At 43.1% G+C, this 15,278-nt stretch overlaps 1 protein-coding gene across 16 annotated transcripts in view; it reads right to left on the bottom strand.

Annotated features, from left to right (window-relative positions):
* kif1aa (kinesin family member 1Aa) overlaps positions 1-15,278 on the bottom strand; it is a 100,925-nt gene that overhangs the window by 31,892 nt on the left and 53,755 nt on the right. For 9 of the 16 annotated variants that reach the window (XM_080738341.1, XM_080738352.1, XM_080738355.1 and 6 more), the window contains 6 exons: positions 9,779-9,897; positions 9,279-9,385; positions 8,453-8,582; positions 1,912-2,077; positions 931-1,021; positions 172-290 (listed from right to left, as the gene is read on the bottom strand). In XM_080738341.1, coding sequence (XP_080594467.1) covers positions 172-290; positions 931-1,021; positions 1,912-2,077; positions 8,453-8,582; positions 9,279-9,385; positions 9,779-9,897 — 732 coding nt within the window. The remainder of the gene's footprint in view (positions 1-171; positions 291-930; positions 1,022-1,911; positions 2,078-8,452; positions 8,583-9,278; positions 9,386-9,778; positions 9,898-15,278) is intronic. The other 7 variants (XM_080738351.1, XM_080738356.1, XM_080738343.1 and 4 more) reach the window with 1 other exon arrangement.

Genomic DNA, 15,278 nt, shown 5'->3' with positions numbered 1-15,278 from the left:
TTACTGTGTACACTGTACACATTTATCCTTTTCATACTTCTCTGTAACCTTGTAAATAACCTCAAACTGCTGTGCTGCCTCCGGGTGACTGATTTCCCCCCTTGGGATAATATAAGTATCTATCTATCTATCTAAAAAAACACATGGATATCCCAGCCGTCCTCCTCCTACCTGATGACATCTTTACAGAGCGGAGGGAAGGGCTGTTTCTGGTAGTGACCAAACACCTCGAACACGATGGGCTGGGTCCTGATGTACTCCACGAAGGATTTAGTGACTTCCACAGCGATCTAGGAAACCAAGGAAGGAGGGAGTGGTTCAAGATAAGAACAGCCAATTCCCTCACACTGTGTGTATTATAATATGCGAATGTGGTTTACTGTTATCGCTTATGTAAAGGAGAAATATGAAGTCCAATCTGAGGTGACGAGTTTAGATGTTCGGTTTATTTAGAGACAATAGCAACAAGTCCATAATAACAGCACATGCAACTCAAGTCTAAAACCTTCCCTGCCCGCAGCCTTCTGCTTTGGTACAGACCTCCTCCCAGCAGTGTCCTGGGTATAGTACTCCCAATACAAGTCATACAGTTAGCTATATACTCTCAAGGCCAGGCCTCTTCTCTCAAGCTAAAACCCAGGAGGTCCCATGGCAACAATAGGTGTGGCATGGCATTTTACATACAGTATTCATTCAATGCTGAGGATGTAATCACAACAGAGGTAAGTGTCAGACCCCCTAGCCAGGGCCAGAGGTGCTTACGCATATGTAAATAGCATTTGTCCCAAAACACAGCTGATTAAATCAATGGATGCTCGGGAAACAGTAAAGCATTCACATGGTAGTATGACAAGACAGTCATATAGCAGTAACATTTTTGTTCATTTCATAATGTTTTACAACATACTTCATAATTTCCATGACACTTACATTCTGCACATGGTAGAAGCCGAGAGGCGGGCCGCGGCCGGTGTTTTTCAAGGGTTCGGTGGAGAAGGCCTCGTCGTGGCGGTGGATGAAACTAAATTCAGAGAAAGAGAGATGACTTCAAACAATAATGACCACCTCAAAGAAGTCATGTAGCATCACAATGGTCAATCACAATAGTATATCGTCACTGTCCGGCAGAAACCTTGTATCTCCAAGTTTCAAATTAGTATGTTTTTTTTCGTAAAGTAAAGCCCTGCTTCATCAAACAAGACTGTCGCACAAAAGCAGTGAAAATAGCAGATCTACAAGCACACAACGCCTCGCGATGCGAGGCGTTGTGTGCTTGTAGATCGGCTATTTTCACTATTTTAAATCTTTTTTTTTATTTTTTATAATAACAACAAAAGGAAGGTTTTGGACATCACCAAAACCTTCCACCAACAACAACAACAACGATATATAGGGACATGCTGTAGTTATTTAGTGTTATGGCATTTAGTGATGTGTAAATCTAGAGCAGGGGTCTTTAACAGGGGGTCTGGGATGACAGAGCAGAGGGTCCTGATACAGGGGGTCCTCCAAATCTTGTGATAGAAAGTTTGTTCTCCTTTTTATATTAACCACTTGAACCCTAGTAGTGTCCATATTCTGAGAACTTTAGCCAAAAATTGGCTATTTTTAGCAAAGAGCTTTGGTGTAGAGGGGGAAAAAAGTACAGAGTGAAAGGTTACGTTTATTAAGTATTGACGGTTCAAGTGGTTAAACATCTAGAAACACAAATTGACATGAATCCAAAATACACTGATGATTGTGCTGTCAAACAATGAAACTATGCTGTCAAACAATGAAACTATATGGAATCTATGTTAAGGTTGTGGGGGTCTCTGCTTTATCTCTTTCTCAACTAAGGGGTCCTTGGCCTGAAAACGTTGAAGACCCTTGAACTGAGTAAAGGCTAGGGTTATACAAGGTGCTGCTTACTTGAACTGGCAGAATATATCGGCGTATTCTGCAGAGATGCTGGACGCCTGCAGCACAGTGACTCTGAAGGTGAACACGTTGCCGATCCTCAGGTGCTCCATGGCGCCATCTAGAGGCCCTTCCAAACTAGCCTTCAGTGGGATCTCTGCCTCATCATCTGCACCGGCTGTGAGAGATTAGAGGGGTTAAAAACAGATACTAGCACAAAACATGTGCTGTACATGCTTGCGCTCACAAGTAGGTACAGTAGCTACTAGGGCTGGGCAATTGACCGACACTATATCAAGGGGTTAAAGTAAAAAAAAAAGAAATCCCTTGTAATTTATTTTCAAACCATGTCCCAATATGTGATTTTTGAAACACCAATATTTCCCTGATGTTCTGAACTGTGTCAATCCATGCTTCATTTTGTATTCTATTACTAGTCTGGCTAACTCAAATACTCAATACTGTTGCAGCCAATTTGATCGTTTTTATTGCAATGAATTTATTGTATGTAAATGTGCTTTTGTGGGGTTGTCATGACGACTGTTAGACCTGGGCAAAGGTGGGGTGTCGGCCAATAGCAGGGCAGAGTCTAGATTAGGGAGTCACTGGGGCACAGCTGGCTAGGGATTGGCAATCACAGTGGGAAGCCACAAAGTTTTTCTACCGTGCTCTGCGTTTGTTTGTTTTCAGTTATTTTGAGTTATTGTTTGTTTATTTTCAGTCACCAGTTAGTTGTTGATTTACAGTTAAACACCCGGCTTTTGTTCATGTTGTCATCATCATCTGGCTTCAAAATAAATGCTTTTAAATGCACTCAAGACCTGTTTTTCCAGACAACTGCACCACGCGTTGGAAAGAGCTTCACAAATTACCATATCCCTCACTGGCAAGTTTTTGTAGTCCGATTGCCTTTACATTAAGTAGAAAAACTATGCTTCCACGGATCGTTTTGGACACGGATGGACACAGGAGGACAGTGCATCATTCATTGTTTTAGTTCCAGACTGCTACGTTACGTCACGGCTCGGCCGCAAGTAGAACGCGGACCGCACTTCCACAACATCAAAGACACGGTAGGACTGTTTGTGAATGAATAAACGTTGCGGAAGAGAGTGGCCTTCACGCAACAGGATACAGGCAAATCCCACGTTTCATTCTAAAATAAATCCTCCGCGGATCGCTAAATAAGCCACTATGAGTAAGGAGGAAAATCTGGAAATTGATTCAGAAATGAATGACGCAGTCAATGAACCTGAATTGGAAAATGAACTTGGCAAACGACCCGTTAAACTCACGTATAAAGCGGCGGAAGTCAAAATACTTTCAATTCAAAAGGACAGGAATTCTGGAATAAAGCAATTGTGTAAAATGGCAAAGGAGTTGGATCAAACGATTGTTGCAAATGAAAGTTTTTCTGAAGTGAAAATTAAACATGAAATTCTGTGGAAACTGTGTGGGGAAACTGCAAAGTTGCATGAGTCGTTAAAACCGTTGTTGCCTGTGGATGAAATGTACAAACAAAATGGATGGTTTCAAAATCAAATGCACAAGGTTTATGGAGTGATAAACAAAATGGAAAAATGGATGCTTGCAAACAGGGAGCAATGCATACAGGTGGATGATGATGATGATGAAATCAATGTTGACAAGTCAAATAATGAAAATGAGGTTGTGGAAAATAATGGTTCAAATGACAATGCAAATACAACTGAGGTTTTGGAAAGCAATGGTTCAAATGGAAATGAGGCATCACATGCAAATGAGGTTCTGGAAATGGAAAACAATGGTTCAAATAATGCTGTGCCAAGTGGAATTGAGGATGTGGATACTATTGGTCCAAATGACAGTGTTTCAAATCTTGGTGGTAAAACAAATGTGTCACGTGGCAGTTCAAATCAATCAAGGTCCTCAACAGCCTCTGCACGCATCCAGGCAGAGGCTGAAAGAGCTGCACTCCTGACTATGGTGGATGCTCTAAAGGAAAAACATGAGTTGGAAGCCCAGGAGGCACAAATAAGGAAAAAGATGGAATTGCTTGAATTGAAAAGTCTGATTGCTGCTCAGACAGCAAAGGTTTCAATATTTTCCAACAGAGGGTCTGACATAGGAAGCAAAGTCACAAATGGAATGAACTCATATCTGTCAAAACAAAGGTCTGCTCTCAATCCCTCTGCTGTGAAATTTGTTCCACAAACATCAAGCTGCAATGACAATAACCCACCAACAGGAGGCAGCAAAACTGTCATGTCAATGGAACCACAGTTTATGGATTCAAGCCCTCAATACAGGAACCCACCAACAGGAGGCAGCAGGGCTGCAATACCAACCCAATCACATCTGACTAGGAATCCATATAACCAATACAACCAACCAACTGGAGCTGCTACAGCTGCAACGCCATTACAGTCTCAACAGCTACAGGCTTCACACCATCGATTCACAACTACAATGTCAAACAGAACAGGAACAAGGCCCAAGGAACCCATTTCACAAGGAACCAGACCAACACCATGTGCTTCAAACCCCAACCCAAGCATGCCTCAAAGATCTCTGCAGTCACAGATCACTGCATACAGACCACAGCAAGTCAATGAGGAGGACCAAGGCAGCATGCCACAAAGATCCGGACGTTCATACAACACTGTACATCCACCACAGCAATCCAACCAAAACAGTGAGGAACACGGAAATATTTTAAGCATCATGCAAAAGCAAAACGACATCACAGCATTACTAGTACAACAGCAATCTTCACTCTCACTACCCCCAAGGAACATCCCAATCTTCGATGGAAACCCTCTGGAGTACATGACCTTCATCAGAGCTTTTGAACATGGAGTGGAAGGAAAGGCTGCTAGCGATGTCGACTGCTTATACTACCTGGAGCAGTACACTCGAGGGCAACCTAAAGAGCTGGTTAAGAGCTGTCAACACATGCCAGCAGACAGGGGGTATCAGAGAGCAAGAATGCTTCTACAGGAACGTTTTGGAAATGAGCAAAAAATAGCCAATGCGTACATGGAGAAAGCCCTTGGATGGGCACCATTGAAATCTGAAGACATCGAAGCCTTACAAGCATTTTCATTATTCCTGCGCATCTGCTGTAATGCTATGGAGGACATCAGCTACATGTCAGAAATGAATATGCCATCAAATATGCGTGCAATAATCATGAAGTTGCCATACAAACTGAGGGAAAAATGGAGGAACATCGCCTTTGAGCATCTGGAGAAACGCCATCGCCAACCAGTGTTCAGTGACGTTGTCATTTTCATTGAGAGACAAGTGTCCATTGTTTCCGATCCATTATATGGAGACATTCAAGACACGGCTGTCTCATCTTCAAGGTTCAAAGTTGGAACTAAAGTGTCACAGGGATACACAAAGGAAAGAGGAAGCAGTTTCGCTACATCTGTGGCAGCTGTTAAATCAGAAACGCAAAAGGAGACATACTTACCCGACACACCAACAAGGGGATCTTGCCTGCTGTGTGAAGAGGGCCACAGCTTGGAAATGTGCCCCACAATGGAGAAGAAGCAGCACAGAGACAAAATTGACTTTCTAAAGAAGAAGGGTGCTTGTTTTGGATGTCTGACTGTTGGACACATGAGTAAGGACTGCCACAGTCGTCTGTCTTGCGAGTTGTGTAATCTGAAACATCCCAGCATTCTCCATATTTATGAAGAGGAATGGAAAGAAATGAAATCAAAAGACACACAGCAAGAAACAGCAGATATGAGCGAAGCCACCACTCCCAAGACATGTGGTCATATAGGGGCCGGAGCACAGGATTGCGTCTTGTCAATTGTGCCTGTAAAGATCAAGGCAAAGAAAGGCAGCACAATTTTAAAGACGTACGCATTTCTAGATCCCGGCAGTTCATCCACTTTCTGCTCTGAGCAACTGATGAGGAAGTTAAAGGTGAGAGGAAGGAACACTACATTCCTAATGAAAACGATGAATCAAGAAAGTTTTGTCAACAGTCACGTCATCTCAGGACTAGAAATAGCCGCACTCAATGATAACATCTATATTGAGTTGCCTGATGTGTACACTCAGTTCAAGATGCCTGTGACTCGTGATAACATCCCGCGACAGGAAGACCTGTATGCTTGGCCATACTTGGACTCTGTGGAAATTCCTGCTATCAATGCAGATGTGGAGCTGTTAATTGGAACGAACGCTCCAGAAGCAATGGAGCCATGGGAAGTGATAAACAGCAGGGGTAAAGGACCCTACGCTGTTAGAACCCAATTGGGATGGGTTGTCAACGGACCATTGAGAGGAGGCAACGGGAGTGGGAGTAGCTGCCCCACAATCACAGCCAACCGAATCTCCATTGCTCCCAAAGAGGAACTGCTTGTGCAGCAATGCAACCACGACTTCAACGAGAACTCAACAGAGGACAAGCCAGCAACGTCCAAGGAAGATCCGAAGTTCATACAAGTTGTCAACGCTTCAGCTGAACTCAAAAATGGACATTGCTGCTTGAAGCTGCCTTTGAGAGAGGACAATGTTGTCATGCCTGACAACTGCCATCTGGCTGAGCAAAGTGTCCTCTGCCTGAAAGGGAAATTGAAGAGAAATCCTACCTTCGTACCTGCTGTGCTGGCGATGGGAGTTGACAGATGCTTGAAAGCAGAACTGCAACTAGAGCTGGACAACTCAAAATTCTGGAGAGTTGACAGACGCTTGAACGCAGAACTGCAACTAGAGCTGTACAACTCAACCTTCTGGACAGAGAGCACAAAAGTGTTAAAATACACAAGGAACAAAACAAAGCGCCTTCACGCCAACAAGATCTCTGCTACAAGAGAAGCCACAGACATCTCACAATGGAAGTACGTTGAAACAAAACGAAACGCAGCTGACAAGTCCTCTCACGGAGTGCAAGTTGAACACCTTCTCACTTCCAGCAGTGGACTTGACCCAGCTCAACAAAAGAACAAAGTCAAAGCCATATTGAATGACCGTTCCATTACAAAAACCTCCGAGGATCCAAATCATATCGAACCACTGACTCCAAATCACATTCACCTGTTGAAAGGCAAACCTTCTCTACTACCTGGGCTTTTCAACAAAAATGACTCTTATTCCAAACGACAGTGGAGGCTAAAGGACAAGAGGAACTTCTGTCGCTGGAGACGTCGTCATCGTAGCGGACTCTAGTGCCCCTCGCGGATCCTGGCTGTTGGGCAAGGTATTGCAGACCTTTCCCAACAGATAAGGACTTGTGCGGTCGGTTAAAGTCTGGACAAAGGACAACGTCCTGGAGCAGCCGATTACCAAGACTTGGCTTCTTCTGGAAGCTGAATAGACTGAAACCCAACTTCTATTATTGGGGTTACCAACCCTATTGGATTATGAACAATGAACAATTGAACATTACGGTTTGAAAGAACCGACGTGGACTATGAATTATTTGGCTGCAATATTGTATGATGTTGAATTGTTATGTTTTCATACAGTAACAATTAGGGGCCGGAGTGTTGCAGCCAATTTGATCGTTTTTATTGCAATGAATTTATTGTATGTAAATGTGCTTTTGTGGGGTTGTCATGACGACTGTTAGACCTGGGCAAAGGTGGGGTGTCGGCCAATAGCAGGGCAGAGTCTAGATTAGGGAGTCACTGGGGCACAGCTGGCTAGGGATTGGCAATCACAGTGGGAAGCCACAAAGTTTTTCTACCGTGCTCTGCGTTTGTTTGTTTTCAGTTATTTTGAGTTATTGTTTGTTTATTTTCAGTCACCAGTTAGTTGTTGATTTACAGTTAAACACCCGGCTTTTGTTCATGTTGTCATCATCATCTGGCTTCAAAATAAATGCTTTTAAATGCACTCAAGACCTGTTTTTCCAGACAACTGCACCACGCGTTGGAAAGAGCTTCACAAATTACCATATCCCTCACTGGCAAGTTTTTGTAGTCCGATTGCCTTTACAAATACTCATATCTTGAAATTATAACTGCTTTTTAGTTTGGAGATCACTTGACTAGCGTTTTCACGACTTTGTCATTCACGTCGCGGCCATTGCTACACCTCCCCCTTATTTATTTTTTTGCGGATCTGTACTGATCTCAGAAATACCGGTATAGCCCCTATGGAATCCTCAAGACTGAAATCAGTCCCCAGGACTGAGAACATTAACCCCTGAGTACCAGTAACTGGTTTAATTTTGCTCATGTAGGTTCATCGAATAATTGAGAAGCGGATTTTCTTTTCTTTTATATCAACAAATCGACAGGATTAAAGAAAATAATTAACCAACTAAATAGATGAATCTGAATAAGCCCTATAAGCCCTGTATTATAATTTACTTTGTTGTACAATGGTGGTGTGCAAAAAAGGCGAAAATAGCCAATCTACAAGCATTGCGACATGTTGCGTCAAAATGTTTTCCTTTTAAATAATCGTTCAGTAACAAAAGTGATATTCATTTGAAGTCATATCGCCCAGCAGTAGCAGCCACACACATAATCTTCCACGATTAAATAACAAAAACACAGGTGCGATTAAAAACGAGCCCAAGCACACAGAAGGACGTTACCCGTACATGTGTTGTTGTTGACTTCATCGGCGGAGGGTCCCATCTCTGCGTTCTGCCCCTCCCCCTCCACGAAGCGAAGCTCCTCCTGAGACGCGCCCGTACGGGACAGGCCAACGGGGGAAGACTCTGCCTGGAACTGGAGAGTCAAAGCACCGTGGGATGTTTATAAAAGTAGGGTAGACAAAGTTAGAGTGCAGGGTTTCTGCTGGTTTAGGCAAGTTAGATTCAAGACTGTTTACGACTTTTTAATGCCACTCAGAATTCAGTTTAACCACTTGAACCATGGCATCCCTATTCTGGGGGGAACATTTTGTCAAAGAAAAATGGATGTGCAGTGCTTATGAACAATTTATCAATATCAAAAAAGCAGAAATACAACAAAAATGTATCCTAAATCTTATTTTAACTGTTTTTAAGACCTTTGAACTCTGAGAGTGGCATAAGTCCTGCACTCGTTTCCTTCAGGTGCTCTTTTGGAGTATACATGTACTTTACTTGAATATAATTTGTATTTTTGGATACTTGACTTTCAGATTGCTACTTCTGACTCCACTACTTTTCTAGGAAGAGAAAGTATAAACTATAAAGTATATTATGAACCAGAACCAACCACTTAAATATATTTAAGTTTTTTGGGAAAATGTCTACATTTTAATTCATCATTGCATTGATATTAATAAAAGAAAATATACAATATAATTTGCACTTTTTAATAATAATAATAAAAACCATGTATTCCAATACCGTACTTGCAAGGGCAATTTTGATGTGGTTGAGGTACAATTTGACTCCAGTGCTATAGAGATGAATACTTTGTCCCCCCCTTTTTTACCTTCTCAAACTGCTGGTCCTCGAACGTGATCTTGGCCGTGCCCGACTGCCTGACGCCCGAGCCGTAGTCCGGTGCCTCCTCATCGGCTGGAGGGAAACACAAAGCACCTTCACTTCACTTCCTCAAGAAGTCACACGCAGTCTGGAATCTCTCTAACAGTCAGGAAGCAGTTCAGGGACGTGCTGGCCATTGGGAAAAGCGGGACAACTCCCAAACGGCCGGTTCATTCCCGGCCGCAAAGCCCTGCTTCATCATACAAGGCCGTTGCACAAAAGTAGTGAAAACAGCAGATCTAGATCGGCTGTTTTCACTAGTTTAAATCATTTTTAAAATGATAAATACAAAACAAACGGTTTTGGACATATAAGGTTTCAACCGACAACGACGAAATATAACAAAAAAAAAAAGAGAAAAAAAATGAGGGCCTCTCCAACTCTTTTTCCCGGGCTGAATCAGGGGCCCAGCACGTCCCTGAAGCAGTTTGACACGCCGGGCCTTACCTGATATGGCCTGCACCGCCACCCGAAGGAAGCCCTTCACCTCGCCCTTCTCGCTGACGATGGCCACGCGGTGAACCAGAGGCACTGGGTACAGCAGGTTGCTCAGGTAGACGAAGGCCCTTGATGGAGAGGGTGAAAGACAGAGAGAGAAAGGAGGGAGAGAGAGAGACATAGGAGAAGGATTAACGACACCACAGGCGTAGGGACAGACAAGACAAGACAAGACAAGGTCGGTGGACTGAACAAACAGAACACAGAGCCGCAAAGCAACCAAACAGAAGCTGGGACTGCTCTCTCGCGACGGCCACGGCTGCCCTTTACTATAGTTTGCTGTGCTCGTGTATATGGGAGGGGGTATTTATTATCATTAGAACAATCCCGGGATGCATGCGCTAGTGGTTAATTTTTGGTTTGTTTTTGCTGATGAAAGCTTGGTGAGGCTAAGCTAGCCCCATCTGTGACATCCCTCTTTGCTGTAGCTCTCTAGGATTTGGTCACCTAGCATTGCCACCCAGAACTGGGTTTACAGGGGGAAATGGTTTATTTTTTCTTCCTATTTTCCAACATTAGATCCAAAACGTTAAAGACATGTTCCTTCCCATGGATGTATTTTAATAACAGTGTGGTAAAATGATAATCTCCTGTGAAAACACTGTTTATTCTGCATCTAGACATGCAGTAGGCCTATATCAGGTTTTTAACAGCCGGTGCAGAATTTAACACGGAACTGTGTTTGCGACATGCTGCTGATCGATAACTGGCTACATAGGCCTACTCGATATTGGAAAATAGATCCAAAATAACTTTTGCCTTCCAACCCCAATTCTGGATAGTAACGCTACAGTATGTGACAGTAAATGCTACAGCAAAGATGGAGGTCACAGACGGGGCTAAGGAAGAGCATGTGTGCAACGCTGCGGGTGGGGGCAGGAGGGCGGCAGCGTGGGGTCTACCTGTGTTACTATGGAACGACAAGATGGGACATCAACTCAGCAATTTGCCTAAAGAACAAACGCCTAGAGGTCCATTCATGTATTGTGTTGACTGATTGCTCTCAGTGTGGAGACGACATCCTTCGATGCAAATGACACTGCCTGTGTTCACATCATGGGAACTAGCCTCTACTGTATACAACGGACACTAGCATCACATTTCACACCTGTAGACACTGTAGGCACTTGTGCTGTATTTGAAGATACTTCACCAAAGGCCTATGAGTGCTGTTAAGTTGAGAATCAGCAATGACTTGCTGTTGTAGCCAATGAACGTGGGCTAATCTTCCTTAGAACTGTTACTGTACCTTTCTTGGTAATTATGTTTAGCTAAAATAGTTGATCGTGCAGTCACAGACCACATTTCTCAAGAGCCAATGGGGTTAGGGTAACATTTAAGGGTACAGGAGTGGTTAAAATAAAGGTAACGTACGGCTTATGACAAGATTGGTGAGGTGCAAAGAAAGGCATGCTCAGGACAAAAAGGTGAACGTAAATGCTCCGGGCATCTTGACTCAAAGGAATCAATGCAAATGAAACAAAAAAATCATCATACGAAACATGGCTCAGCTTGAATCAACACTGCCAACAGCTGGACATACTGTATGCTACACCAAACTAAAAATAAATAAAATAAAAAGCCAAAAAACAAAGGATGACACCAGAAATCAAAGTCCACCTCCTGGTTTTAGTTTGTGCAAAGGACGGGCGCTAGTTCATCAGATGTATTCAAGTAAAAATTTTACAAAAAAAAAAGAAAAGATCAAAATGAAAAGACTTGTGCTCTGGCATGCCTAAAAGAGACAGCTGCGGTGGAAACCAGCTCTTTCATCTTGACATTTTGAGTCTTCCTTCATCACCGCTTTTCACAGAAATCATTTTCAGACTCTTTCATACATATTCAGTTGACGACCAAAGGCATGGCGAGAAACTGTAGCCATGGGTTTGTTGTGTTATGTAAAACCCAGTGATGGGCAGTAGCGAGCTACAAGTAGCGACGCTACATAGCTTAACTACATTTGTCAGTAGCGTCACGGTAGCGCAGCTCCTTTTGAACCAGCGTAGCTGTAGCGTAGCGTAGCTATTTTTAGACTCCAGTAGTGACGTAGCGTGCAACAAACGCTACACGTTACCATCCCGGCGAAATTTGACAGCTAAATAAAGTTTGTGAGGAAAATAATTCCCAACAGATCCCCAAACATGTTGTTCTGCACAGCGCTGCTTTCACTTCATTTCAACGAACCTCCTCTGTGTTGAGAGAAGCGACAGCCGACAGCGACTAAAGCGAGACACTTCACCCTGCAACTAGAGGGATTTATGGCTCTTTGAAGTGAGACCGAGCCAAGGATCTGTCTCACTATGCGCTCTCTACTTCTCACTCTCTACTGCGCGAACCGGATCCCATCGTTCACTTCAAAGAACCGTTCAAAAGATTCGATTCGTTCGCGAACGTCCCACCTCTGCCTGCATCGTGTTCAGGGAACGTCTGAGAACAACTGACATACAAGCTCACATCGCGTTGCAAATGCCAACATTGTGAGCTTGTAGATCTCCGGGGGCGGAGCATAAATCAGGCTTCAGCCAGAGATGGACAGTAGGCTACTCGACCCAAGTACTTGAGTAAGAGTACAGAGTACTCCTGGTCACACTCCAATCCACAGTAAACTCAGTCAAAATGTTACAAGTAAGAGTAAAAAAAGTAGGCCTACTTGCTTTTAAATAAACGTATGTATTCAAGCTTAGTGCATACCGGTACGTTAAAAATAAGCTACTTGAAGTACCAATAAAAGTAAAAGTACTCAAAGTATATTTACTCAGTTACTGTCCACCGCTGGCTGCAGCATATCAGCTGTTTCGACAGCACACAAGTCAGTGCCCTATTCTGTCCACAGCTAACTAATGACAGTGAAGTGGCAATTTAAGGACCTTTTAGACATTTTTAATACCTAAAAAAATATAAATAAAAGACCAAAACTGCATCAAAAGTTATCATCTATAAAAACATTGGCCAAATTGACTATAGTAAAAGAGGCACAAATTGTGAAAATGGCAGATCTACAAGCTCCAAACGCCTTGTGTTACGAGGCGTTGTGAGCTTGTAGATCTGCTATTTTCACAATATTTATCGGTGGAACAGACTGAAACTAAATATAATGCCTCAACTCCTAATTCCAATTGATTGTCAGGGTGGGGTCCCCAGTTCAAAAAGGATTTTTGGGGGGGTCACAGCCTGAAAAGGTACATATTTAATTTGAAAAGTAAATTAAAGAATGACACAAAAAGCCAGACATAAGGGCTTGTTTCCAGTTTTATAATAATCAATCGAACTGAGCATTTTTTGCCTGCCTATTTGTTTGGTGGAAAGTTATACTTGAGCATGCAGTTGATAAAAAAAATAAAAAAAAAGTAGCTTTGTTGTAGTTAGCTACTTTTGCCGTGTAGCTTGTAGCTTGCTTTGCTACATTTTCTGTGGGTAGCTTCGTTGTAGCTTAAGCTATATTTCATCAAGAGTAGCTTGTAGCTTAGCTTACTACATTTTCCAAGTAGCTTGCCCATCACTGCAACCGTTACCTGAACATCAACTCCATGAGACATGTCAGTGCTTTGGCTAGCAAAGTGCCTCCGTTAAAAACAAAACAAGACACTATTCTGCATCTAGACATGCAGTAGATACTGTACACAAACGTGAGACAACACATCTCAAGCAAGCCGTTGAGCATCAACATTGCTTGGAATTCTATCAAAGCAAGTGATATGAACTGTCCCATCATCCTACAGCATGATTGAGAGAAGTTGTGTGAAAGGGCAAGGAGACTAACTTTTGTTCATGAGAGGAATAAGTAAAAAGAAATAGTCAAAGACAAAGTCTTATTTGATGAGATTAGAGGTATAAAGTGCATAAAGGATTAAACATGGGCCTAAAAGTCCTGAAACGTCTACCAACTCCAACTCAGTGCTGAGTCCAGAAACAATATGAGCAATGTGGGAGATTAATCCATGAATTCACAAGTTGTTGACGTGACATTCATTCCTCGACATTATGAGAACCTTTGACAGTAATGTGAGGAATATGTTACCTGGATCAGCTAGTGGGAATGGAGACTTTAGGACCATTATACAGCATCAATACACGTCATTGTCTATTCACAGCTAGGCTCACTTCTAGGCTCATTTTCCTACTTATATTGATCCAAAATGACTGTCCATGGCACAAATGCCCCTGTTGTCCAGTTTCCCCAGCAGAACCTAGCAGCTCTCATAGCATAGGGTGGAGCCTATAAGCCTATCGCTTTTACACTATTTATTGTGGTCAAAAGTCTTTTTATTTTTCATGAATGTAGTACTAGCTGTACCATCCATGTCATCGTTGTCCCACAAAAGCCATCACACTCTGCTAAAAAGATGTTTTGCTTTTATGTGTTTTGCCAAGTCCTGGGAAAGATGCTCTGTGATTGGCCAGTACAGTTACTTTGATTGGCACTTGTGCCGAATGCTCAGCCCAAAACATTATTTATCATATTGTGTTGGCTTGTGTGGGACAACCAAGGCATGGATGTGTTTGTAATGACAACTAGTAACACATTCATGAAAAATAAAATCCCTTTTGAACACAACAAATAGTGTGAAAGTGATAGGCTTATAGGCTCCACTCTATGTTATGAGAGCTGCTGCGTTCTGCTGGGGAAACTGGACAACAGGGGCATTTGTGCCTAATAGACCCCATGGACAGTTTTTTTGGATCAATATAAGTAGGAAAATGAGCCTAGAAGTGATTTAGGGAGGAGTTGTCCTTTAAGGCCACAGTTTGAGGGCCCCAACAAAACAGGGAAAATGCTAAGAAGCCAAAAGGTAATCAGGCAAGCCAGTGTAGACATAACAGATGTGGCTGTGACAGCAAGTGATGAAATCAAAAATCCAGCATTGGAGTAGCGTAATTACATTGACTTTGTGTGTGCCTGTCGTTCCGTGTGCTTTCCCAACCCCAGGTGCTCTCGTGAGATCCGCGATGATCTCCGATGCGTTAAGGTGAGTCTGAAGACATTTCTGAACCTGCAATGCATCCTCGGGGTTCTCATCTCCGCGTGTGCGATTGCGTGTAAAGTCTAATACAGGAGGCATCAGACCCTGTGTGTCTCAGCGTGTAAAGTCTAATACAGGAGGCAGACCCTGTGTGTCTCAGTGTAAAGTCTAATACAGGAGGCAGACCCTGTGTGTAAAGTCTAATACAGGAGGCAGACCCTGTGTGTAAAGTCTAATACAGGAGGCAGACCCTGTGTGTCTCAGCGTGTAAAGTCTAATACAGGAGGCAGACCCTGTGTGTCTCAGCGTGAAAGAGCTAGTTTCCCTCCACCAGCGACGCTCCTGAAACCTCACCAACCTTCCCACTACACTGAATATTGGCGAGCGGTCGTAAAAGGGGTCCTGGCCTTCTCTGGAGCCTCGGCAGAGCCCTCGCTCATCATCATCATCATCATCATCATCATCCTCCTCCTCTGCCCCGAGCTCCG

This window comes from Nannobrachium achirus, assembly GCF_963921795.1.
Source record: "Nannobrachium achirus genome assembly, chromosome: 1".
Lineage (NCBI taxonomy): Eukaryota > Metazoa > Chordata > Actinopteri > Myctophiformes > Myctophidae > Nannobrachium > Nannobrachium achirus.
This window is presented reverse-complemented; position numbering and strand designations above follow the sequence as displayed.